The 27,281-nt window shown below is 44.6% G+C and overlaps 2 protein-coding genes and 1 pseudogene across 2 annotated transcripts; all 3 read left to right on the forward strand.

Annotated features, from left to right (window-relative positions):
• The first annotated feature begins 11,250 nt into the window (after positions 1 to 11,250).
• LOC125535393 (2-alkenal reductase (NADP(+)-dependent)-like) lies at positions 11,251 to 12,910 on the forward strand. Its single transcript, XM_048698445.2, has 5 exons — positions 11,251 to 11,493; positions 11,632 to 11,809; positions 12,005 to 12,171; positions 12,352 to 12,434; positions 12,532 to 12,910. The coding sequence occupies exons 1-5, from the start codon at positions 11,257 to 11,259 to the stop codon at positions 12,908 to 12,910; spliced, it is 1,044 nt and encodes a 347-aa protein (XP_048554402.2). The 5' UTR covers positions 11,251 to 11,256.
• A 5,256-nt stretch (positions 12,911 to 18,166) lies between these two features.
• On the forward strand, positions 18,167 to 20,375 carry LOC125535392 (anthocyanidin 5,3-O-glucosyltransferase pseudogene; annotated as a pseudogene).
• A 653-nt stretch (positions 20,376 to 21,028) lies between these two features.
• Positions 21,029 to 23,894, forward strand: LOC125535394 (serine carboxypeptidase-like 50). Its single transcript, XM_048698446.2, has one exon. It carries the CDS (start codon positions 22,407 to 22,409, stop codon positions 23,784 to 23,786), a length of 1,380 nt encoding a protein of 459 aa, XP_048554403.1. The 5' UTR covers positions 21,029 to 22,406; the 3' UTR covers positions 23,787 to 23,894.
• The last annotated feature ends 3,387 nt before the right edge of the window (positions 23,895 to 27,281 follow it).

A 27,281-nucleotide genomic window follows, 5' to 3' on the forward strand; every position in this document is an offset into this window, starting at 1 on the left:
GGCTCAAGGTCAAGGCCATGCCAACAGACTTCACATCAGGATCAGCCTTATTTGCGGTCAAAAATCAGACTGGTAATAATCCCGTTACAAGACGCAATTTCCCCACAGAAGTTGTATTTTGTTATACTCCAATATCTCATGCATACTTTACGAGTAAAAAAGAATACATGTATGAACTTCATAGTTCTTAATAACAGTAGCTATATAGAATGGGTTGAACTAGTGATGTGCCTAGCATTTATACTACTATGATGACTAGTATGCTGGAACGGTCATAAAAAATTGGTGAACCTACCTGAACTTGTCATGCAAATGGGCCATCATATGTTCAACCAACTCATGGGATTAGCACATCACAAGTTCTATAATTAAAATGCTAATTTGCAGACTATACATACACTTTTCGAGTATTGCGTACAAGCATATATTCTGGTCTTAAACATGTATTTGTAACATCATTATCTAATTTAAGAATGCGTGTGTGCTCTGTAAACCAAAAGGATAAAAAATAGCCATCACCGCAGTGCTATGTGAGGTCACTCGTTTCTTGGTTGTTTTTGTTTGGTCGGTTCTCGGGCAACTGCAATGCTCCCACCAGTCCTTGTAATCCACACCTACCAGCCGATTGATCTCTCTTCAATAGGTCGTCTTCTTTGATTGGCTTGGTAGCGGCTGGCTCGGTGGTGCATGCTTGTTGGGCCATTCATGCATGGGTCTTCCTCATGCGATGGTGCTATGCTCGGTGCGTGGTTGCGGTCTTCTCTTTCATGGCACTCGTGCTCGTGCAATTGGGGGTCCCTTTACCTGGTGGTGACGGTCATCCCGATGGGCTTGCGCTTCTGCTGTCATATGGTCGTTGCTCTCAGATTTTGCAAGTTCCTTCGGTGCATGTGATATGCTTCCATGCTTGTTCGTTGTTCATGGACCGCCTTTGGTATAAAATGACTTGTTCTTCTAGAACGTCCGCCTTTGGTACAGACATCGCTCCGGGAAGCTCAACCTACGTCTCAGTATCATTCTGTCCTGCCAATAATTAACATTGTTCTCTCAAAATATCTAAAGATAATAAAGCTTTACTTACAGAACAGCAATGTAATAATTCAGTTTTTCAACATGTACATCGCCAACCTACAAAGTAACATCATTTTTTTCACTTGTTCTCTCAAAATATCTAACACTGTTCTCTCAACATGTACATCGCCAACCTACAAAGCATCACTTATTTTCACTTGTACCAGTGATTAAACGAAAAGACAACGGTGCATCCCTTGCCGTTTTGAAGTTATAAGAATGTTTTCAACACCTGAAGCTGAACTTGGCTACTCAAACGATAGTTATTCGTTAGATGGACAAGCAACAATGTAATGGTTCAGTTTCCTAATTTACGAAGTCTTAGATAGTTAGATTTGATTTGATCAAATTGTCGCTTAAATTAAATATCATTAAACTTCAGTTCAACTAAGAAGGGTGACACTCGGGGAGGCATGCTGAACCTTTCTTGAGACGTGGTTTTAAACTTCTTGGTTTTCCCCTCTACATTTTGGGCACCAGTTAAATATTTCGAAAGAGAATAGTTACTATATCTGACCATTCCCTGTATGTACTTACGGGAATCAGCTATATTTCCATCAACGATCTGGTTGCCGCTAATGAGAGCCACACATATTGTGCTTCCTTTTTGTAGGGGACCAAGACAAGGTGCCTGCAAAATAAATCCCAAACTAAGGTACTGTACTTTCCCCTGAAATAAATATCCAAAATCATATGAAAAAACAGGCTATATAACAGCGAGTGCCAACACCAGGAATCAAATTGATCGATGTGCCCTTGATAAAAGAAGCAAATAATGTAGAGGACCGGCCGGAGTGGTGCCATCCGAAAATTCCGTACACAGCACGGAATCTAGAACTAGAGTTCTTTATCTGCGCTGGCCGTGGAAAGTTATATGACAGAAATCTCTCGATCGAGTAAAACTTATTAGTTATTATTTATCCTTCAAGTATTATGTATTCAGATTAGTGATATTGTTCTCCTAATTATTATGTCTTGAACTATTTATTATGTAAAGTAGCTGGAGCAAATAAATAAATAAGGTAACATAAAAATTTATTAAAATAAATCATAAAAAATAGTGACGTACATAAATAAAAAATCAATTAAACATTAATCTTAGTTAAACCTAAATTAAAATGACCTAAATAAATCCTGAATTTAAAATAAACTAAATAAAAATTAACCCAACTTTTAAAATAAATTAATCTCTAAAAAATATGTAAAATCTTAAAATAAAATAAAACATCAATATAAATAAAAATGGACATAAATAAAACCTAAATTTAAAATAAATTAAGTAAAATGTAAATAATAAATTAACCCTGGAAAATTAAACAATAAATAATAAAATAAACTTACCAGTGGCATGGGCCGCACTAGACCACACCACCACCTAACCCGAGCGGCTATCCCCAACCCCCCACGGCCACCCCCAAACCCCCACCCCCACCTTATCCCCATTCTCTCCATCTCACTCTTCACCCGCGCAGTTGCCGACCCGTCGCATCACTACCCCGCCGGTGTCGTTGATGCCTGCACCACCACCCCACCGCATACGTCACCGCTCCATCTCCACCGTCGTCGCCTCCGCCTCCGGCACCATCCCCGTCTCCGCAGGTAACCCCCTCCCCTTCCAGTGGAACCTAGATGTAGCTACTACTTTCCCTTTGATCTATTCCAATGGGAATTTTTTATAAAACAACAAATACAAACTAGTCTAGCACCGACTAACGACTTAATAAGATTTGGTTATGTTTAGACATAGATAACATCATAATGAATATATATGGGTGAATTCCGTATATGCCACTCAAAACTTGCCCGTATCCGCATATGCCATTGGAAATTTCCCTCTGTCAAATATGCCACCAAAAATTTGCACCGCATACAGATATGCCACTATGGCCAGTTTGACGTTAGTTGACTGTCAAGTGGAAGGTGAAAAGATGATTTTGCCCCTGGGCGTTCTTGTGCACTGCAGCACCAACTTTATCGATCCAGTACTGTAGCGTTCGATGCACTGCGCAGAATACTTCCGCGTCCAGTACTGGAGCAACTAGTGCAGCGGGCGAAGTAATGTAGTAACAATTACTGTAGCACATGATTTTTTTTAAAAATGTGTCCTTCTATATTGTGAACAATTGTTTATAATAATTTTTTAAAAGTGAACAATTACTGTGACGGAGCCTGTGTTGCGAATTTTTTTAAAGTGAACGAAATTTGAAAAAAGTGGGCGGCACAGTTTTTAAAAAATCATGCGCTACAGTACTACAGTAATTGTTGCTACAGCAGGTTCCGGCCCATATTGCGAACAATTTTTTTAAAAGTGAACAAAATTTGAAAAAAGTGGGCGGTACAGATATTTCACATTTTTTTAAAAAAGTGCATCAGACGCCGCAGTGTCGCTCTGTTGCTACAGTGTAGGTCAGGGGCAAAATTGTCTTTTCACCTTCCACTTGACGGTCAACTAACGGTCAAACTGGCCATAGTGGCATATCTGTACGCGGTGTAAATTTTCGGTGGCATATTTGACAGAGGGAAATTGCCAATGGCAGATAGGGGTACGGGCAAGTTTTCAGTGACATATACGGAATTCACCCAATATATATAGCTTGTAGTACTGTCAAAATGAATATGAATAATTCCGTTTGATTGGTTAGTGGAAAAGGTATATCATTTTTTTTCTATTACTACTACTAGATGTAGCCACTACTTTCCCTTAGACATAGACGATTGCACACACACACACACACACACACACACACACACACAAATTGAATGTTTAACTGTGAATGTGTTAATCTCTTTTATTTGGTTATGTTTAGATATAGATGACCACACACACACACACACAAATTATGAGTGTGTTAATCTCTTTACTTGTTATATATTGTAGCCGATGGACTCCGACGATGCCGACATGGCAGCCGGCGACACTGACGTGAGAAGCAACCGAGTAAGAACATCTCATAACTTGATTCATAGCTGCACTTTCCTTTACTTGATTTGTTGGTCATCAAACTTGCAGGAACATCTCATAGGTTTTATATGTAGGAACAACAAACTTGATTTGTTGACAAGGAATTTCTTTTTATAGTTGGCCATCATATTCTTCAACAAACTTGTAGGAGGAGCACATCATATATTTCATCATACTTGTCGGAAAACTACTTCAAACTTGTAGGAGAACTACATCATAGTCTTCATCAAACTTGTAGGAGCACTTCTAGTTATGATGGTCATTATCTTCATTCTTCAACAAACTCTTCCCTAAAATGGTTTTATATGTTGCTCATCGTATTGATTCATATATAGGTTTACTTCTAGTTATGATGGCCATCATCTTCATTTATTCCTTTACTTCTAGTTATGATGGTCATCATCTGTAGGTTTACTAATTGAGTTTCATGCATGATAATTGCAAACTTTTCTTTGTAGAGATACATAGAGATTCAGGTTGGGGGGTCTGTGCAAGCTGAATAAAAGGTCTATGATGTGGACAGGCTCAACCAACAACTTTTGGCCTCTCAAGAAACTATCATCACCAAGTTAAAGGAGACAAGAGATCAACTGCAGGAGGAAAAGGATCAGCTGATTGACGAGAAGGCTGAGCTAATCGATGAGAGGAATGAGCTGAAGGAGGAGAGGGATCAGCTAAGGAGGAGATGATCAGCTAAACAATGACAGGAATCAAATCAAGCACGAGAGGAATAAGCTCAAAATTATGAAGGTTGCATTTGTCGAAGGGGGACAAGAGAATAGGCAAAAGCTTTGGAAGATCAAAGCAATCATTGCACTAGTAGAAACATAGGGCTTTGGTCACAGCGCAATATACACATTAGTCCCGGTTGCATTACGAACCGGGACTAATGTGAGCATTAGTCCCGGTTCGAGCGGCTAAAGGCATTAGTCCCGGTTCAAATGGGCTCTTTAGTCCCGGTTTGAGACACGAACCGGAACAAAAGGGCCCATTTCTCAAACTCTACCCCCCCCCCCTATCGCCATTTCAGTTTTGAAAAAAAACAAAAGAAAATGATAAAAACTTCAAAAAATAAAATCCTTCGAGATTTAGTTATATTACTACATCTACTAGTTAGGAAAATTAAAAAACTTAAATTTGGGCATGTTTTGCAAAAAAGTGTCATGAAAAAGTAAAACGGCTATAACTTTTGCATACGATGTCGGAAAAAACGTATAATATATCAAAATGTTCAGCACGAAAATCCGCATCCGATTTGAAATTCCATAGGCCTGTTCGCAAAATTTTTGAATCATCAAATTCTAAAAGGGAAAAAGATATGCTCAAATTTCATTTTTTTTAATTTTGGTTAAATCTGGTCAAACTATGGTCAAACTACTTATTCAAGAAGTATTAGTGTTACTACATAATTATTCAAGAATATTAGTGTTACTAAATAATTATTTCAATTTATTTAATTTTTGGTCAAATCTGGTCAAATTCTGGTCAAACTATGGTCAAACTATGGCCAAACTACTTATTCGTGTTACTAAATAATTATTGTTTTTTGGAATAATAGTTTCAAACTCAAACAATGAAAGGATGGGTGACCGGAAGTTAAGCGTGCTCAGGCTGGAGTAGTGAGAGAATGGGTGACCGGCCGGGAAGTTAGATGATTTGGAATGATGAGGGGTGATTAGAGATTAGAGGTTAAATTGAGCAGTGATAAGGGGTAACTAGAGATTAAATTGTAAAATAATTCAGAAATTGGAAAAATTGGAAAAAAAATAAAAAATAATTCGTACAATTTCTTTTAGTCCCGGTTGGTGTTAGGTGAAGCTCCAGACAGCCTCCACATGGAGGGCCTTTAGTCCCGGTTCATATAAGAACCGGGACTAGGGGGGGGGGTGGCTTTAGGGACAAATGGCCCTTTTCTACTAGTGTTGAAGACTAATGCTTTTATGTTAAGTTAGTCGAGTCGCCGAAGGTTTTATGTTAGTTGTTAAACTAGTATGTTTTAGTTGGTCGAGTACCTATCCTAGTTGTTAAACTGCCATGTTTAGTTGATCGAGTGCCTATCTTAATTCGTTGCTAAACTGATATGTTTAGTTGATCGAGTACCTTCCTTAGTTATTACCTATCTGTGTAGCTAAAGGTTTTTACTGTTGCTATAAAACTGAAAAATGCTACACCCATCGTCCCAAAATAAGTGTCTAGTACAAAGTTGAGACACTTGTTTTAGGACGGAGGGTGTATCATTTTGGCAGGGAAACATTGTTGTGCAGCTTTTTTTACACGTGAAAATCATATTGTTGGCAGGGCTCCAACATGGCAAGTCATTGATGATGAAATATTACTGGTGGCGTGGGACACATGGCACACCACCACTAATTTTTATCAGTGGCGCCATATTGGCGGCGTTGGGTGTCCATGCCACCAAGGCCCTTTTTGGCATGCCACTGCTAGGCTTTTCTGCATTAGTGATCAAGTAATCTTGATTCTCCAGATCATACAAATAGCAATTTGACTTGTCTGTCATGTCAATTGTTTTTTATAGGATTGTATGAGATTGCATAGAAAATTTAGACCATACCGAAGTACTTTTATGAAAACTAATTCCATTTGAGGACTTATTTATCATTTATTACCGAGAGTTCATTTTAGAGAAAATTTCTTATATAACACTATTTTAAATATTGTTTCCCTATTTGACACTGAAAAACACGGTTTCTTCTTTATGTAGCAGTGTGTCCAAACTTTTGTGCTCTTTATGACACTTCCCTTCATTTTAAGCCTTAACGGTGTTAAATGACACCTGAAAAGATCTATTTGCCCTTCATGGGTATGTGACTAAAATTTTACATGGTAGTTTAGGTTCAACAGCTTTGTTAAATGAGATGTCATTGTATTCCTTGATGCAGACAAGTGTGCTCTGCATTGTATACTGACTTTTGGCTATATCATCTTGTAGTAAATTTTGGCAGATATTCTCCAATCCCCTGCAATTAGGTTCTCCTACATCTTTCCGTGTTAAGTCTTATCGGATTGAGTGGATTGGCCAAGGAATGATTAAAGTCGCTCACGTGTCTAGTGTGATTGTTCCACCCCAGCCCCCAGGAGCTCATTTTAAGAGGGTGATGTGGATGGATGATTAAGATGATAACAAAAATAGTGAAGACGATGTGCATTACAAGGTGAGCTCGGACCATGACCTGCGCAGAATAAAACAGTGAATCCTTGTGATGCATCCTAGATCCACCTTTCCAATTGCCATGGAAGATTCAGCCCACCAGCTGGATTGCAATGTTGGCATGTGGTGAAGCTACTTGTTGTTGACGCGAATTCACTGCCAATTCACAGGGAAGGGGATTGCGAGGATGGCATTTCACTGCCAATTATGCCCGCCCCCAGGACATGGCAGTGGTAGACAAACACAGGAAATAAGAAGGGTGTACCAGGAACTAGAAACAAAAAAAGATGAAAAATGAAAATAGAAAAAACAGTAAAAAAACAAACAGAGAAAAGAAAGCAAATTCAAGGAACCTTCTAGAAGGTATCCAAAACCGACCGGTTTGCACTGCATAAACGCTCAAAGTTTGTTGGCCCATCTCTCGTTGCTTGGGTTGTTCGCCTGCATCGGCAATCAATGACAATGAGCGCTGAATGCGGTAGGTACAGGGTCTCTGCAGGCTAATGGTCGGCTAGTGCCATTGCCCCGCCTTCCTCATGCCACCCGGTGCCCTCCAACCATGGTTCCTCTCACCTGATCCAACTCGTGCAATATCGTCGGATAATGAGACCATATTTGTTTCGAATCACGCAGAAGAGCTGCATGAATTAAGGGTCATCCAATACAGGACTTGCGGGAGCGGTTTACAGAGAAGCTATTATGTCGACTTTCATGTGATTTTTACTCTGGTGGTTTTCATTGATTTTTGTTGTGGTTTTCTATGTTTCTTTGCAGATTTTTTTCTTTGGTTTTTGTTTTCATCCTTTGTTGGTTTTCTATGTTTGTTTACCGGTTTTCTTTGTCTTTTTGTTTTTTTTCAAATAGATGTCCAATTTTTTCAAACATGTTATACATATTTCGTATATAGTGTAACATTTTTTATATTTTTTGAACATTTTAAAATATATTAATAACATTTTTAAATATATATTTTAAACATTTTGTTTAAACAAATGCAAATCATTTTATAATACAAGGGAACATTTTTCAATATTAAATGAACATTCTTTCTGCAATGTATTAACAGTTTTTAAAAATGTCACGAAACAAATTTTCTGAAAAATTGTGATTATTTTCTGTAAATATCATGAACATTCTTGAATTGTACGAAATAATGTTTTAATATTATCCATTCATTTTATTACATTGTATACACATTTTTAAAAAAAATCATGAACATTTTTTTGGAACGTCTGAATTTTATTTAAATATCAAGTAAATTTTATTCAATGATATGAAACATTTCTATAACTGCACAAACATTATTTTACATTGTCTAAACATGTTTTTAAATGTGAAGGAAACTTTTGAAAATATGCAATTTTTATGAATAGTATGAAATATTATCTCGAAATTATGCGATCATTTTTCGAAATTATGAAATATTTTTAAGAAATGCCACAAACAATTTTTTGAAACATGTGAACATTTTCTAAATGTCACGAACATTCATTTTTTAATGCTATCAACGATTTTTTAAATTGGTGCAAACATTAATTTTACACTAGTGAATATTTTTTAAATGCTCGATGACCGCTTTTCAAATTTAGGTAAAGTAATTTATATAGAGTGTTGTTTTTGAGATGTAAACAAAATTTGAAAAAAGAAAAACACAAACAAACAAACTTACGTTCATAGCAACTAAAGGGCCGGCCAAGTAGTGCACCGCACAGAGGCGGGGGAATGCTCTCGCGCGCTGCGGGCAAGCTATAGATGCACACTTAATTAGATAGAAAGAAGTTTACGCACCTACAAGAGGCACCAAGCGACCCAAACACAAACCACCACCAAAACAACGACAAGTGACTTGAGGTTATTGGCACATATGCCGGCGACCCGTGGCCTAGACAAAGTAGTAGCACCCCAAGCAAGAACAACAGTGACCATCAACAACCAACAAGCATGGAAGCATATCACATGCACCGAAGGAACTTGCAAAATGTGAGAGCAACGACCACGATAGTAGAACCGCAAGCTCACCGGGATGACAGACATCACCAGCTCAAGTGACCCCCAATTGCATGAGCACGAGTGCCATGGAAGAGATGACTGCAACCATGCACCAAACACAGCACCATCGCAGGAGGAAGACAACCATGAATAGCACAACAAGCAGGCGCCACTGGCCACCGAGCCAACCGCCACGAAACCAACCAAAGAAGAAGATCTATAGAAGAGAGATCAGCCCGATGGCAGAGGCGGAGAACAAGGGCTGGTGGGAGCATCGTACGCACTAGGAAATGACCAAACAAAAACAACCAGAAACACGCAACCTCATATAGCAACACATGGATGATTGGGTGAAGGGGACAGATCAAGACGTAAGGGAGGGCTAAGCACCAGATCCGGCGACGAGGCACACCAATCCATCCTAAAACGTCTGATGGAGCATGGTGCATGACTTTGAGGAGAGGCCGCAATCCCGCAACAACTGAGGAGGAGCGCGCATGTGGAGGTCCCGATCAGGCTATGTGAAGCAATGATCTGGTTAAGAACATCTAAGGGAGGGACAAAGGAGGAGGTCTCGGGTGCACCACCTACAGCTGGAGCCTCGCGACACCACTGATGATGTGGGGAGGGAAGCATGAGAGGTTTGGTTTGGAGATGGAAGGCAACCCCGCCACCTCTATCAGCCGCACGGGTCTTGCCCTGAGGCGACGTCAAGAGGGGAGGGAGGCGCTGGTGTCTAGTGTTTGGGGTGGAGCGTTTTCCACAAGACCATACTTTCAAATTGCCAATTTTTATACTTAGGGTCACACGCGTATTTTTAAAATTTGATAATGATTTCACAAATACATGGTTAAAACTAGTATATACTCGAAAGGTGTATGCATAGTCTGCAAATTTGCATTTCATTTTTAGAGCTTGTGGTCTGCTAATCTCATGAGTTGGTTGAACATACAAGTTATATGGCTGTATACACGATGGCCCTTCTGCATGACAAAGTCAGGTAGGTTCACCAAAGTTGTATGACCGTTCCGGCCATAGTAGTATAAATACTAGGCGGTTCACTGGTTCAACCCATCCTATATGAGCTACTGTTGTTGAGCACTATGAAGTTGATACATGTATTTCCTTTGCGTAGCATACTCCTATAGAGTATGCATGAGATATTGGAGTGTAACAAAATACAACTTTTGTTAGGAAACTGTGTTGTAAGTTGATCGAGGGAGTCTGTATTGGTTGTAACGGGATTCTTGTCTGAGAGTGTTTTGACCGTAAATAAGGCTGATCCCGATGTGAAGTCTGCTGGCGTATCCTTGACCCAGAGCATACCAGCCGACGAGTTATTTCTATCAGTAAGCGCAGATACAAAGCAGGACCATGTATCTGGATCGTTTATTGCCGGGCGAATGGAGAATCATGGCTCTGTGGAAGAGGCAGAAGAGCAGGCGGACTGAGAACCTTATCGAATATGTACAGAGGACCCATCTCTTTGAGCTAGGCTGCGACTGTACAAAGAATGTGTACCTTGACTCCAACACACGGCTTAAAACCCTATAAGCCGAGAAGCCGTTAAAATAACTCGGCTTACCGAGAAACAAAAGACAAAATATGTTTTTTCTGTAGTGGAATTCGCCTATCTCCGTTGCCAAAAGACACAGTTATGAGGTATCGACATGTGTCTCTTCTCAAGCCATCCCTGGTATAGCAGGTGGAGGATTTTGGTTTTGCTATGCACATCCAAGTTCACAACCACAAGGATGGCCCCGCCTCTCATAGACAAAGATCTTGTTTGAAACCAGCCAACCATCTAGTGTCGTGTATCTAGTTTAATTAATTCACGCAAGTCGACAGAGCAAGAATCTTGCATTTCTTCTGTTGATGATGCCGCGGCGGAGAGGACGAGGGGTGGTCTGCCGATAGTTTTATCTGCCGCCGGCCAGCCGCTCCCACCACCCGCTCGATCTCCATCCGCCACGCACCAAACATACCCTCCCGAAGGCGTTAGATATATATCTGAAAATCACCAGCTCACCGGTGCGTTGCGTACATCCTAGAAAGAAAGGAAGCAATGGCGGCGGCGGCGGCGGAGGTGAGCAACAGGAGCGTGATCCTGAAGCGGCATGTGACGGGGTTCCCCACCGAGGACGACATGGAGCTCGTCACGGCGACGGTGCGCCTGGCCGTCCCGCCCGGGTCGGCGGCGGTGATGGTGAAGAACCTGTACCTCTCCTGCGATCCCTACATGCGCAGCCGGATGACCAACCACAAGGAGCCCAGCTACGTCCCGGACTACGTCCCAGGGGAGGTACCGTACGTGTATGTTTTCACTGTAATCTAATCAGCAGTTCTGCAAATGGATGGACCTGGATTCAGGATCTTTTTTTCAGAAATATTTCCCCGCCGAAAACCTTGAAATTTTGGTTCCTCCTTTGAATCCTACCAGATTATACCGACTTTCGGTGTCAGCAAGGTGGTGGAATCCGGGCACCCGGATTACAAGGCCGGTGATCTGGTGTGGGGAATGACAGCATGTGAAGAATACACCTTGATCACTACTCCGGAGTCGCTTTTCAAGATCAACCATCCCGAATTACCGCTGTCGTACTACTTAGGTGTTCTCGGTGAGTTCACTATATATTAATACTTGTCTGGTTGTTTGTTACTACAAGAACTTGCTATAATCAACCAAAATAAGGAAACCTTGATTCACTAACCACTGAAACCTAGTTCATCATGCATTCATGATAGAATATGTAAACTAGTGCAGTATACCATGCCATGTTCAGGTATTCATAATGAAATTTTTCATAATTCAGGCATGCCAGGCCTTACTGCATATGCTGGATTTTTCGATGTGTCCAAGCCAAAAAAGGGTGACTATGTGTTTATCTCGGCAGCATTGGGTGCCGTCGGACAACTTGTCGGGCAGCTTGCCAAGATCACAGGTTGCTATGTAGTTGGCAGTGCCGGTTCTGATGAGAAGGTATGTAGATGCTCTTTTTCTCTTCTCCTCCGGCCGTGCCTTCCCGAGACGATGGATGGTTTTGTTCATACTGATTTTCCCTCACTGCCTTTAGCAATTTCACAGATCCCCAAATATCAATGTCTTTCATAACATAACTAGTACACCATTTCTCATGGGATAAATTTGCCTTCTCTTCAGGTCAACCTCCTGAAAACAAAGTTTGGATTTGACGATGCCTTCAACTACAAGAAGGAACAGGACCTCAACGCCGCACTAAAGAGGTTAATTGCAAGCCCCTTTCGGTGCTATACCACTGTGTTCCACACTTTGGGATGATTAACCAAGAGTAATTGGTGTCATGATGCTTTGCTCTATCAGGTGCTTCCCGGAGGGCATTGACATCTACTTCGACAATGTGGGTGGTCAGATATTAGACGCTGCGCTACTCAACATGAGGCTGCACGGGCGGGTGGCCATGTGCGGGTTGATTTCGCAGTACAACCTGGAGCTGCATGAGGGCGTGTGCAACCTTGCCTGCGTCGTTACCAAGCGCGTCCGCATAGAGGGATTCATCGTGACGGAGTACTTCGGCACCTACCGCAAGTTCGAAGAGGAGATGGTGGGTCACCTCAAGGAAGAGAACATCACCTACGTGGAGGACGTCGCCGAGGGGATCGAGAACATGCCGGCAGCTCTTGTCGGGCTCTTCTACGGGCGCAACATCGGAAAACAGCTGGTGGCTGTTGCACGGGATTGACATGACATGCCAGAGGCCTGGCAAGCATCAACAAGTACCGATCTACGTTCCAAGATCAGAAGTCACAGAGGTTCCTGGTTTGGTTTGCTAGATACAGAACACCATGCATGCGCTAGTGTTTAGTGGAAGTTGAAGAAAATTGGGTGCTACTTTGGTGAAGCATAGAATTTCCATGCTACATAATAAGTGGAACCGTAGCACTCTCTGACCCCCGGGTGCACTTCAAGATTTATGTTCCTCTACTTGTTTGCAGAACTACTCTAAACTTCAAGGAACTTTTCTCATCGAGAGATTTAAGATCATAAAGGAACCCATTGACCAGGGCACACGGTTACTTAAATGTGTACAATATACTGCAACCTGAATAGTTTCGCTTCTACAAGCTGCAGCTTCCTCAGGTTGTGTGCTGCAAAACTTTGGTTTACAGTAAATTCTCTAGATGATTGGACAAAATAAAGTACTGTAGTCACTCCAACTTCTAACGCCCCTCATATTTTGTGTAAAAATTTGACAGTGAGTTTGAATAGGAAAATATAAGTTATATATGTCAAAAAGGTATATTATTGGATTCATATTCGAAAAAAGTTATAATTAATTACAAATTTTTTGTTACATATAACTTATATTTTATTTGTTAAATTCATGCATGGTCAATGTTTGATCTATTATACAAGGGAGCCTTACAACCTAGCTTGTACACTTCTTTTTCCTTCTCCCATGCTTCAAGTTCTGCCTCAGCTCACTCCTCTTTCCTGCAACCTATGTGGCAAACACTAGTTCAAAGTAAGGTCATGGAAGAAGGGTCGTGGCTGTTCCGTGACGCTAGCCTTATGACGAGATGGCCCATCCATAGCATGAGTAGTTGAAACAAGTGAATATGAAATTCAAGTTGTTTCACAAATTCTAAGTTGAATAGGGGTGAAACTGGAGTTTTGTCATAAATAGAGTAGTAGGCCTCGTTGTAGAGTTACATAAGTACGGTTTCACTAAACTGGAAGAGAGAGGGGGTGGGGTTAGATTTTTGGGCTATAGTAAGGACCTAAAAATATACAACTATATAGTGGACGTAAAGCTCTCGACAACCTTCACACTTGGGACTAAAACCTGCTCATGCACTTAGCAGCCTCATTATTCTCCTTAATTTGTTGTAATCCATACCAAAACTTACTAAGGCACCTAGATGCACTTTCCTCGGTGATACCAGCAACAGACCAATCAGAGGTATTCACATTAACATCATATTGAGTGTGGCTTAGGCAACAAAGCGCAAAGTCATCAAGGTATTGGAATTGGAGCTACTTATATTATTTTTAGTTTATGTCTTTCTACCATTTTCATATTAATTATTACATATTCAACCCATCCTCGGTTCAGAAATTCCAAAGTGTGACCTTGCAATGTTCTAGACATTGGTAGTTGGGTTCTCCATTCAACATGTCATCATAAAAGATGGAGAGTTCTGCCGAGGATTTTTACGTCATTCCTAATAGTGGTACTAGAGGGAGTACGGGCAACATTTAGTCGTGGGGATGTCACGCCAGGATACCAAGGGTCTAGAACACAGAAAATAGGGGACACGGGATATACCTAGGTTTAGCCCTCCAAGATGGATAAAAGCACTACTTTTCTACCTTGCTTCTTCTTATAGAAGAATATAGAGGATTGCAATGTGAAGGGGCACTCTCTAGTCAGGGAAACTCTGTGAGTTCTAATGATGATGGTGGGGATTTTGATGGGTAGCATCAGAAATCTTCTATGTGGTGTAGGCTAATCTGTGAAAGGAGTGTCCACGGTGCCTCTAGTTCCTCATATATAGCTCTTGCTATGGAATACTCCATGTTGGTGCATGAAGGCATATATGAATAGGAGTCGGTGGTGTTGTTGTTTACATCATGCATATAGCCCCTTCCCATGCATTGCAGAGTGTTCGTGCTTCTCCTTGGGTTGATGTTTTGTCTTTTTTGGGGGAGGGGGGGGGGCATTGTAGTGGCAATGAGGGTCAGACCATAGAAAATATGACTTACTGTCCACAAGTTCAACCACCCTGAGGCCAACGAATTCTGAGTTTGCAATAGATGGGAAACAGAGAAAACACATTTATACTTTGTTATATACTATTTTAAAACTGTGAAGTCTGAAATTGTGATGTGATCGTGAAAATGTGAATGTCGTTGTCTTTGATCTTGAGTTGTGATACTTGTGATATTTATGTTCTACTATATATGCCTTTCAGTGACTTATGTGATGTGAATAGAAACTGTTAATCATCTGGTAACTAATACTTAGAAAGTTCCTTCCCCGAAACCTGTTCAAGTACTAGCCGTGCTTGAAATGTAGGAACCACCCGTAGTGGTTATTATCGTAGACCACTTTGAAACTGTCTCTAGTGTTAGGATTATTAGTGATAGTTGGGTAGCGGCTTTAAGAGACCATCTCCAAAGTCGTGTTATGTGCTAGTGCAACATGTATCGTCTCATTCAATTCAGCGGGACACAGACATAACTCATAAGAGTAGGACTACAATTGTACTCATCATAAGTTAGGCGTGTTTGGTTGATTGTAAAAGTTAGCTACAATTGATTGCCTACTGATTCAGGTTGCTTACCTTTGTTTTTCAATAAAGAAAAAAATGTTAAAAAACCATACTGATTTCTATGTTTGCGTCAGCCGCTCGCTATATCTTTCGATTAGCAGTCGTGCGTTCCATGATGGAGAGTGCTGCCCACTAGCAAAGTTGAGTACAATTGGCCTTTTACTTCAACATTGTAGTGACGTTGATGCTTCCACGCTTGTCGCTGCTGTTTTAGCCTCGCGTCGGTGCCTATAGCCGTCTGTGCCTTGCCGTTGCTGCTTACCGGCCAACATCGGGAAATCTTGTTTAGTTTCTCATATGCTGCTTTGCTTGGTTGTTATTTTCCCACGTTGGAAGCTCATGTGTGCTTTGCTGTGAAACATGGGCAACATATTGTGATGGTGTCTGATGCATCTGTGCTTTGCTGTGAAACATGGGTAACATATTGTGACGGTGTCTGGTGTAGTGTTTTGCTTTATATTGTGTGCGCGTCTGTGTGTGTGTGTGTGGGGGGGGGGGGGGCAATGTAGTGGCAATGAGGGTCGTACCATAGAAAATATGACTAGCTTACAGTTCACAAGTTCAACCACCCTGAGGCCAACAAATTCTGAGTTTGCAATAGATGGAAAATAGAGAAAACAAATTTATACTTTGTTATATACTGTTTTAGAACTATGAAGTCTGAAATTGTGATGTGATCGTGAAAATGTGAATGTCGTTGTCTTTGATCTTGAGTTGTGATACTTGTGATATTTATGTTCTACTTCCTCCGTCCCATAATATAACAGTGTTTTTTACACTACACTAGTGTAAAAACACTTTTATATTTTGGGACGGAGGGAGTACTATATATGCATGCCTTTCAGTGACATGTGTGATGTGAATAGAAACTGTTAATCATCTGGTAACTAATACTTAGAAAGTTCCTTCCCCGAAACCTGTTCAGATATTAAAGTACTGGCCGTGCTTGAAATGTAGGAACCACCCGTAGTGGTTATTATTGTAGACCATTTTGAAATCGTCTCTAGTGTTAGGATTATTATGATAGTTGGGTAGCGGCTTTAAGAGACCATCTCCAAAGTCATGTTATGTGCTAGTGCAACATGTCTCGTCTCATTCAATTCAACGGGACACAGACATGACTCATAAGAGTAAGACTACAGTTGTACTCATCATAACTTAGGCGTGTTTGGTTGATTGTCAAAGTCAGCTACTTCAATTGATTGCCTACTGATTCAGGTTGCTTACCTTTATTTTTTAATAAAGAGAAAAATGTTTAAAAAACCGGACTGATTTCTATGTTTGCATCAGCCGCTCGCTATATCTTTCGATTAGCAGTCGTGCGTTCCGTGACGGAGAGTGCTGCCCACTAGCAAAGTTGAGTACAATTGGCCTTTACTTCAACACCGTAGTGACGTTGATGCTTTCACGCTTGTCGCTGTTGTTTTAGCCTCGCGTTGGTGCGTACAGCCGCTTGTGCCTTGCCGTTGCTGCTTACCGGCCTGCATCGGAAATCTTGTTTAGTCTCTCATATGCTGCTTTGCTTGGTTGTTATTTTTCCACGTTGGAAACTCATGTGTGCTTTGTTGTGAAACATGGGCAACATTGTGATGGTGTCTGTTTTGCTTTATGTTGTGTTTTTTTTTTCAGTGCTGAGTGATGGTTGTGCTGCAATATTTTTTCCGATGTTTCCAATAGGGTTTTGTTTTGCATAGGAAAATGATTAGAATCACCTAGTTCATACCTACGCAATGTTGCTACTGTAAACCAAAGGTGCAACTATGCAACCGAGACATCGGATGCTACAAGCGCCGCGTCCTATTGTCACAAAAACCGGATGCTAAATGTTTCTTTTAAACTTTTTCCTTTTTATATATATATTTTGTCACTTGACTGAGACATAACAACTGAGACATGTCAAGTCTCAGTCGACTGAGATCTAACCACACTCGTATGAAAATGATGCGTCATTGCGCAAGAGCCGAGAGAATACAAAACCGAGCGGGCTGATCCGGTGAATCATATGGCTAAATGAAGCAGCCTCATGAATCGATTGGATGGCTAGCCAGGCGGCTGACCCCTCCCGCGGATCAGCCGGTTGACGCATAGGGTCTGCCATATGTTAATATCAAAGATATCAATTATCTCCAGTTTTGATATAAACATAACGTCAAGAACTAGTCGAGATATTAATTAAGGACGCACACAACAAAAAGAATAGAAAAAAGAAGAAAAAAGAAAAAAAAATAGTCGAGACATTAAGGATGTACACATCTCGGTCCATGGAGTATTTGACAAAAAAGCAACCACAATTAGGTTTGCGTCCCATTGAACTACCACTTTCGAAATTTTGACCGAAAACGATCACTTTTTTCGTAATTCATCTCTAAACGAAAATGGTTGGTCGTTTTAGAGGATTTAACCATGTTTTTGACAGGCAGGACCAACCCGTATGGCGGGAAAGTCAATTCTATTTATTTTGACTGCTAAGTTGACCGTTATAACAGGCGGGGTCCACACATCAGCATCAACATCTTCTCTCTCCCCCTCTTTTTTTTTGTATTTCAACAAACACCTTCTGTACACGACGAAGGGAGCCCGAGGGTCGGCCGTCCCGGCAAAGGGCAGCGCCGGCGAGTACCGAAGCTCACTGGTCTCCGGCGGAGCTTGCCGCCATGGTTTTTCTGACGAGCTCAAGGACGAGAAGATGATGGCGGCCACTGCTTTGCTCCTGCTCCTGCTCACATGGTGGCGTCCGGTCCACAACTGTATGGTGTTGGTCCACAACTGCAGTGCTGTGGCTCCTAGCTAGTGGGAAAATTGAGACGGAGAGAAACCGAGAGGCACAGCCCAATATGTGGCCACAGGGTAGCGTTGCGTGGCGTCTATAAACTGCTCCGTTCTCGTTCCGTCGTTCATCATCTCCATCCACACTACAAATCTGAGTCTGAGAAGGCACCGCAGTCGAGAGCAGAGCATACACCATTCTCCAGCAGAGCAGCGCAGGCACCACACCGCTCGTCGTCGGCGGGATGGACGGTGCCGCAGCCACCTGGACGCCCCGGAAGCAGGTGGTGCTGTACCCATCGCCCGGCATGGGCCACCTGGTCTCCATGATCGAGCTCGGCAAGGTCCTCGCGGCTCGCGGCCTCGCCATCACCATCGTCATCGTGAGCCTGCCGTTCGTCGACACCGGGGCCAGGGGGCCGTTCCTGGCCGGCGTCACCGCGGCCAACCCCTCCGTCTCCTTCCACTGCCTCCCGCAGGTCGATGTCCCGCCGCTCGACTCCGACCACCCCGAGGCGGTCACCTACGAGGTCGCCGGCCTCTCCGTCCCGCACCTCCGCGGCTTCCTCGCCGGCGCCTCCCCGGCTGTCCTCGTCGTCGACTTCTTCTGCAGCATCGCGCTCGACGTCGCCGCGGAGCTCGGCGTCCCAGGGTACTGTTTCTTCACGTCTCCCGCCGAGGCCCTGGCTTTTTTCCTGTATTTTCGGTCCTGCATGCTCGGAGCGCCGCCAGCTTTCGGGAGATGGGGGAGGAGCTCGTGCACGTGCCGGGGATCCCCGCGCTGCCGGCGACGCACTTGCCCAAGCCGCTGATGGACCGTGACGACGCGGCATACAGATGGTCCCTGAGAGTCTCCCCCGACCTCTGCCGCTCCCAGGGCATCATCGTCAACACCTTCCGCTCGCTCGAGCCACGCGCCGTGGACGCCGTCGCCGCCGGGTTCTGCACGCCTCCCGGCCTCCCGACGCCGCCCGTCTACTGCATCGGGCCGCTGATAAAGTCGGAGGAGGTGGGCGTGAAGCGCGGCCACGAGTGCCTGGCATGGCTGGACACGCAGCCGACGGCCAGCGTGGTGTTCCTCTGTTTCGGCAGCCTCGGCGTGTTCGACGCAAGGCAGATCAGAGAGGTTGCCATCGGTCTGGAGGCGAGCGGCAAGAGGTTCCTGTGGGTCGTGCGGAGCCCGCCCAACGACGACCCGGCCAAGAAGTTCGAGGAGCCGCCGGAGCCGGACCTCGACGCTCTCCTCCCGGAGGGCTTCCTGGACCGGACCAAGGGCACGGGCCTCGTCGTCAAGTCATGGGCGCCGCAGCGCGACGTGCTGGCTCACGGCGCCGTCGGCGGTTTTGTGACACACTGCGGGTGGAACTCCGTGCTCGAGGCGGTCATGGCCGGCGTGCCCATGCTGGCCTGGCCGCTGTACGCGGAGCAGCGGATGAACAGAGTGTTCCTGGAAGAGGAGCTCGGTCTGGCCGTGGCGGTGGATGGATATGACAAGGAGATGGTGGAAGCCGACGAGGTGGCGGCAAAGGTGAGGTGGTTGATCGACTCCGACGGTGGGAGGGTGCTTCGGGAGCGGACGACGGCGGCTATGGGACGGGCCAGGGAGGCGCTGCGCGAGGGTGGGGAGTCCAATTTGACGTTGACGCGACTGGTGGAGGGCTGGATGCTTGGCGACATGGGAGAGGACGCGGGTTCAGCTGAGAAGAGATAGCGTGACTCATGGCCATGGATATACTAGTAGGGCCATAGAGAAGCAAGAACAACTGTGAAATTAAATCTGCTATTCGTTAGATCTCAGTCGACAAAGACTTAAAACTTAAAAAAGTCTCGGTTGAATGAGAAAACAAATAAAAGAATATTAAAAAATTACACGGATCTTCACGTAAGTCTCATGAATATAACATCGACTGAGACTTCGTTAAATTTAACAATCCCGTTAAGTTTTAGCTAGTGGTGTTACCCGTGCATTTGCTCTTTCTATTCTGTTTTCGTCTACCTTGGTGAGACAATCTTTGGGTCTAACTAAGATATGCTGAGCTTTATATAAGCTAGATGTTGCCACTATCAAATAGAGTACGATGTGATGAATATAATCTCATTGATGAATGATGAACAACTAATTACACCGGTTAAAACTAAAGGGGTGAACACCACTCTTCATCATTTGTTTAAAGTTTAACCAACAATGTAAATATTGCATGAGAGGTACTATTTGTTTTAGGTCTGGAGAAACATGCATTGCACGGCTACATTTTTTTAAATGGCACTAGCCCACTAGCGCAAATAATTAACCATGTAATATGCACATATTATTTAAGTTAAAAGCATGACTTCTGATTAAGAAAAACATGACTCTTCTCGAGATGCATGGAGGGTGTTCTTCTATTGATTTTTGGTACAGTGATGGATTTTACTTTGTTTTGCCATGGAGACTATTGGAACTTTATTTAACATATCACTCTTTCTACAATATTCATCATGTAGTTTTTTCCTAATTCATGAGCCAAAGGAGTGTAGGATGAAAGAATGGTGTCAATCGCCTCCTTGACTAGGTTCGCGAAGATCACCAGCATGCAGAATGATGTGCCGCTTAAGCTCCCTGGCCGTAGAGGAGCAATGATGTCATGGTATACTGCAGCAGATAGTGGCCTATACCGGGGGGGGGGGGGGGGGTCGATAGCGAGGACAAACAACAAGGGTGATAAGGTACTGACTAGCCGCAATCCACGACGGGAGGGGGGGGGATCACCTGGCCGGCGGTTCCATTGAGCAAGAAGGACGAAGGGGAGGTGGAGAGAAGTAGTGCAATCCATCTAGTGATGAGCCTAATGGCAACTCGAACCACAATCACCAAATGGTCATAAAAAATTTCCATTGAACATGTTTGAACGTATCTGCGGATAGTCGGGCGGGCGTCGACTATCCAAGCATATTCACCAAATGTCCGCCCTTTGTCCAATGGAGAAAGGAGAGAGAAGGAAGGAAGAGGGAAAAATAGGTTTATGGTGGGGCCTGAGGCTGATTTAGCAACGTCTGGACTCCACCCCCCCTCCCCCTAGTTTGAGGACGGTTTGTGGGATTTTGGACATTTGAACCAGTCCACATACATTTGGTGACTTGCGTTATATGGCTAAAAGTGTCAGAACGTCCCGTCCAAACATCTAGAAAAAAAGCTGTGATCCACATTGAGATGTCCTAACATGTGCATGAGCTCTAGGATGTATTCCGAAAATACACAGTCAGGAAACACTAAGTGTCTCTTTGATTCGTAGGATTCTAGAAAATGCATGAATAGAAAAATAGAACTGAAATGTCATACTCATCTCAATTCTACATGTTTTTGGATTGTTTGATTGCATCGTAGGAAAACACAAAGGACTCTTTCATAGTGGTTTGACTGGATGTTAGAAATCCTATGAAAAGTATTTCAAAGAAATCCTTAGAAATATTTTTCTCATCGGAGCCGGACAAAAAAAACTTGTTATAATAGACATTTAGAAAGTCGTCGTGGTAAGGCCTCATAAGACCAGCGCATCAGAACAACTACCGCCGCCGATGAAGAGTAGCATAGATCGGAAGGATCTAACGTAAAGACACACGAATATAGGCGAACGACGAACAGATCCGAGCAAATCCATCAAAGACAGATCCATCGGAAACACACCTCCACATACCCACTGACCATGCTAGATGCACCACCGGACCGGGGACTAGGCGAGAAGAACCTTATTCCATCTTCAGAGAGACATCGACGTCTCGCCTTCCTGCGCAGAACACAAATTCTAATAAAACTCAAAAACGCATCAAAAAACGGAGCCCTCGCACCGGTAGAGGTTGGGATCCACATTTTAAGTTGCCGATATAAAAAGATTAGTTAGTACTTCATTCCAAATGGTAAGGCGTTCTTTTTTAAAAAATCAGATGCATATAAATACTTTTACTAAGTTTATTTATTTGTTTTACTCTTTACATTAATAAAACATTTAAAATGTCTAATGTTTCTAGGAACAGAGGTGATAACAGAGTCGTTGTCAATAATCGACGAGACTTGTCACCTCTCCGGAGTCAACGAGGCTGCTGCACTTGCAGTGAGCACCAGCACGCGCGCACATCATCCTCTTCGGATCTGATCCGGCGATGGCTCCGCCGCTTCCGCTCCTCGCCGGCGTCCTTCTCGCGGCCACCGTCTCCGTCTCGCTCGCGGCGGCCTCCGCGGGAACAGTGGTGGAGTTCCCGAAGGAGGCCCTGCCGACCAGCTCCGGCTACCTGCCGCTGGACCCGTCCGGCAACGCGTCCATGTTCTACGCCTTCTACGAGGCCAGCCAGCCGCTCACCGCGCCGGCCGACACGCCGCTGCTGCTCTGGCTGCAGGGCGGGCCCGGCTGCTCGGGCCTCGTCGGCAACTTCTTCGAGCTCGGCCCCTACCTCGTCGCCCCGGACGCCGCCTCGCTCTCCCGCAACCCCTTCGCCTGGAACCGCCGCTTCGGGCTCCTCTTCCTCGACAGCCCGCTCGGCACCGGCTTCAGCGCCGCGCCGTCCCCCGCCGCCATCCCGCGGGACCAGGCCGCCGTCGCCGCGCACGTCCTCGCCGCGCTCCAGTCCTTCTTCGACGCCAGCCCGCCCTCCTTCCGCGCGCGCCCCTTCTTCCTCTCCGGCGAGAGCTACGCCGGGAAGTACGTCCCGGCCGCCGGGGCGCTGATCCTCGCCGCGAACCAGGGCCTGCCGGCGGGGCGGCGGGTCAACCTCCGCGGCGCCGCCATCGGCAACGGGCTGACGCACCCCGTGGCGCAGCTGCCCACGCACGCCGACTCGGCCTACTTCACGGGGCTCATCAACGCGCGGCAGCGGCGGGAGCTGGAGGCGCTGCAGGCGTCGGCGGTGGCGCTGGCGCGGGCAGCGCGGTGGCGGGAGGCGTCGGACGCGCGGGGCCGCGTGCGCTCGTGGCTGCTGAACGCCACCGGGCTTGCCACGCTCTACGACTTGGGCAGGCAGCGGCCCTACGCGACGGCGGGCGTGGCGCGGTTCGTGAACCGGGCGGAGGTGAAGGCGGCGCTGGGCGCGCGCCGGGACGTGGCGTGGGAGCAGTGCAGCCGCGTGGTGAGGGAGGCGATGCACGAGGACATGATGAAGAGCGTCAAGCCGGAGGTGGAGGCGCTGCTCCGGCGGCGGACGCGCGTGCTGCTGTACCAGGGCATCCGCGACCCCTGGATCGGCGTGGCGTCGCAGGAGGCGTGGATGAAGGAGCTCCGGTGGGGCGGGCTGCACGCGTTCGAGGAAGCCGAGCATGCAGTGTGGCGGACCGGCGGCGTCGGCGAGGAGACGGAGCTCGCCGGGTACGTGCAGCGGTCCGGGGCACTGACGCACGTCGTGGTGTACGGCGCTGGGCACATGGTGCCGGCCGACAACGGGCGCGCGGCGCAGGAGATGATCGAGAGTTGGGTCACGGAGACAGGGGTGTTTGGCAACGGCGTTTCGCCCGGGTTGACGCCGGCCGGCGCCCAGTTCGCGGCGACTTGAGGCAGCAGGGTGACGAACCGATCACTTGCTCTCGAACTGTCATTCGATAACCAGTAATGATTTTCGTGGTGTATCCAGCAGAGTGATCAAATTAATCGCCATTGGGCTTCTCGCACCCCTGATAACAGAGCTACTAACAAGTACTCCCTCTCCCTCCGTTCCATATTACTTGTCCTTGATTTAGCATAAAGTTGTACTAAATCACCGACAAGTAATATGAAAAGGAGGGAGTAGTACTGTGGTTTCAATTTTTTTTTTCATAGGAACAGAGTCGACCTCTTCAAGTTCAATGTGTAGCAGAGGCATGGGCTTTGCCCTGTATAATTAAAGAAACAGAGTCGATCTTAAGAAACATATCTAGAAGGGAATAAAAAGCAGTTGGAATGAAGATAGGGTGTGACTAAGGGCATGTACAATGGTTTTATCTTAAGACTGCCACGTAGGATAAATGATGAGGTGGAAGAGAGAGAAATCATAAGAGAAGGCTTGTCTTATCTTATTTAAGAGAAGACAAGAGATGATCTCTTAGCACAATTTGTCTCACCATATTTTTAGGAACAACTAATTATTGAAGATAAGGCTAAGAGATGACCCATTGTGAACATGTTTTTTTGTCATCTCTAATTACATGCAAAACTTAAGATAAGACTATCTTATCAACCATTATACATGCCCTAAGGGGCTGTTCGGGAGTCCACCAGCTCCCTGGATTTTAGGAATCTGGGGAGTACCGATTCACTCACTCCATAGTTTTGAACTAAAACTTCACGAACTCCGGGAGGAGCAGCGTGGAGCGGAGGGACTCCGAACAGTCCCTAAATCTTCGTCGACCGAGACTTAACCAAGTCTCAATCTAGTGACACAACATATAAACAAAAAGAAAGAAAAAAATTAAAAGAAAATTTTACAGGAATGTTAAGACCTCACGAATATAGTTTAAGTCTCAGTCGACTGCCGATGAAGATAACTACTCCCTTCTCCTGGGAGCCAAAACGCCTTACTCTACTAGTGATTACTACTTTGTCCGGGAGTACACCACAGCGTAGCTACTTCATCTGATCTTGTCATGTTAAAGAACATGAACCTTTCTATGCGCACTTACATATCTGTGTACAAGTCCTATGGCGGTACGAATCTGAATGTGTTGAACCGTAGTTGTTGAATGTCAATGAAGTATGGAAAAGGCAAAATACACACTAGAAGTAGTGGGAGAAAGATGCATGGAGTAGATGAGGGCCAGGATTAAATGTTCTTTTCATAATCACCGTGAAAAAGTGGTCATAAACCGGGTGTTTTTGTCATAATCCGTATAGGAAAGAGCACTATGGACCACCAGAAAGATTTTCATTGGCTTTTTCCCAAAGATTTCCACCAACGGACACATAAACCACATGTTGGCCGGTTAAGGGAGAAATTTTCTCCACTCAGAGGAGTGCTCTTGAGTCGCTATTGCTCAGTCCATGTTCGTTTGTTGAACACTGAGAGAACGGGAGCAAAAGTTGAAGCACATGATGTGTTGTTCCTGTAGTAAGAGCCTAGTATAATTTTTATCTTCAACAAAGTATCATCAGGTTGCTTCTTTCATTATTTCTCTCATGCATGCAATGTGCTTTTGTGCAAATCTGTTGAACATAGAAGTTGCATGACTGTTATATGCATAGCTATATATGAATGTCTTTTTGCATGACAAAGCTAGTTAGGTTCACCTGAGTCGTATGACTACTCTATATAGCTATGAGTTATCCTAGTGGTATAAATCCCAAGTGTTTCTCTATGTTTAACCCACTCTAAATCTCATTCACGTTGAGTACTAAGAAGAGGATATAAATAGAGAGAGGATGAGATATTGGAGTATACCAAAATATAGAAGGGTTGGGGTTATGTTTCGCCATGCATATTTAATTATAGGCCTCATGGTAGCCTTCCTGGACTCAACAGCCAGTGCAATAGCCTTGGAGGTCGCTGTGTCACGGGCCGTCCCATGCAGCAGACCGAGGGTCTTGTTGCAAAACTCATGTTCAAGGGGCAGGGCTCGTGAAACAACCTGCCGCCGATGATTCCTCTATTCTTGGACCAGCAGCGGCGTCGTGTCCAGCGGGCGATTAATTACCGAGCTTAGTGCAGGCACGAGGGTTGGCCTTGAGCGGCTGCCCTCACTACTCAACACCGTGCAAGGAAGGCAACATAGGTGCTTCAGATGAGATCAGATGTTCAGATGCATGTTCTGGAGGTGCATCGGAGGTACTCCACCAATAAGCTCGCCTAGTCCTGGAGGTGCTCCGCTCCCTCTCTTACTTCTATGGTCGCTGTGGTGGTGGAGTTGAAGCAGGGGAAAGATGGAAGTCCAGATCGGATTTGTGCTCATCCCGATGGCTGCTGGTGAATGGCTACGGCGCCAGCCACGACGCTTAGCTGCCGGCCGCTTCTTCCATGCCATCGGATCTGTTGGTCGAAGGGCGGCCGTACTTCTTCCTCCCGGATATGGAGCCAATTGGGAGACAGAGCTTCTTCAACATGGATCAGGTGCAAATTGTATAACATATCAGTTTGTAACTTCAGCAAGCTCCAGGTTCATATCCGCTGATTGGTTGAGCATAGCAGTTACATGATAGTCCAAGCTATATGGTACATAACAACGTTATTTGGGTTCAGCAAAATTATATGACTATCCCCTTTATAGGTGCAATAGTAGTATAAATACTAAGCTCTTCTCCTTATTCAACCCGTCTGGCACCAATTGTCCATGATTGTTCTACGGTTCTATGTTTAAAAAAAACTTGCCTTTAAGCCACTGTTGTTGAGAAATTAATAAGGAAGGTGGAATATATTCCTTCATATAGTTTCCTAAAAGAATATTCCTTCATACACCATAGGGTGCGAGATAATCGAGTATAACAGAACACAGCTTCAGTTGTGAAATAGTGTGCTAGGCTGGTCCAGGGAGATGAACACGGTTGTCCAGCCACATCATTGCAAAAGCATGCTCGAGCACGAGCTGACCCACTTTGTATGCTCTTGGATGAGATGCAACCAACTTCTCCTAGGATCACCCAAGGGACCCAAGATGCAAATGGGAGTTTTAATGGCTTCGTGTACCTGGTCTACCATCACCCAGCACCAGCAGCCAGGCCAGATAAGGAATAGCCAAGACAGTTGGAGAAAAGCATAAAAAAAAGCTCACACCTGACATATTTGTGGTATTTTCTATGTGGTACACTAAATTGATAAAGGGGTGAGTCACCATCTGTTTTGTACTGGTATGTATCTTGATGTTCAGTGCTTGAACCAAAGTTAATACTTCCTCCGTTCCAAATTAGTTGACTTGAATTTGTTTAAGTACAGATGTATCTATACTTGTTTAGTGTCTAGATACATTCGTGTCTAGATAAATATGGGTCAAGTAATTTGGAACGAAGGGAGTAGTTGTTAGGTCATATTGAAACACAATGATTTCAGTTTGCAAAAGTTCATGCAAGAAGTTAGGTAGGTTCTGCT

The sequence above is a fragment of the Triticum urartu genome, chromosome 2A (genome assembly GCF_056163025.1).
Source record: "Triticum urartu cultivar PI428250 chromosome 2A, HENAU_Tu73, whole genome shotgun sequence".
Taxonomy (NCBI): Eukaryota; Viridiplantae; Streptophyta; class Magnoliopsida; order Poales; family Poaceae; genus Triticum; species Triticum urartu.

What these genes read in the sequence shown, in the direction of transcription:
- LOC125535393 (XM_048698445.2), top strand. Translation starts at nt 11,257, where the DNA reads ATGGCGGCGGCGGCGGCGGAGGTGAGCAACAGGAGCGTGATCCTGAAG. An exon ending in CGGACTACGTCCCAGGGGAG is followed by an intron (nt 11,494 to 11,631) that starts GTACCGTACGTG and finishes GAATCCTACCAG; the next exon opens with ATTATACCGACTTTCGGTGT. An exon ending in CTCAACGCCGCACTAAAGAG is followed by an intron (nt 12,435 to 12,531) that starts GTTAATTGCAAG and finishes TTGCTCTATCAG; the next exon opens with GTGCTTCCCGGAGGGCATTG.
- LOC125535394 (XM_048698446.2), top strand. Translation starts at nt 22,407, where the DNA reads ATGGCTCCGCCGCTTCCGCTCCTCGCCGGCGTCCTTCTCGCGGCCACC.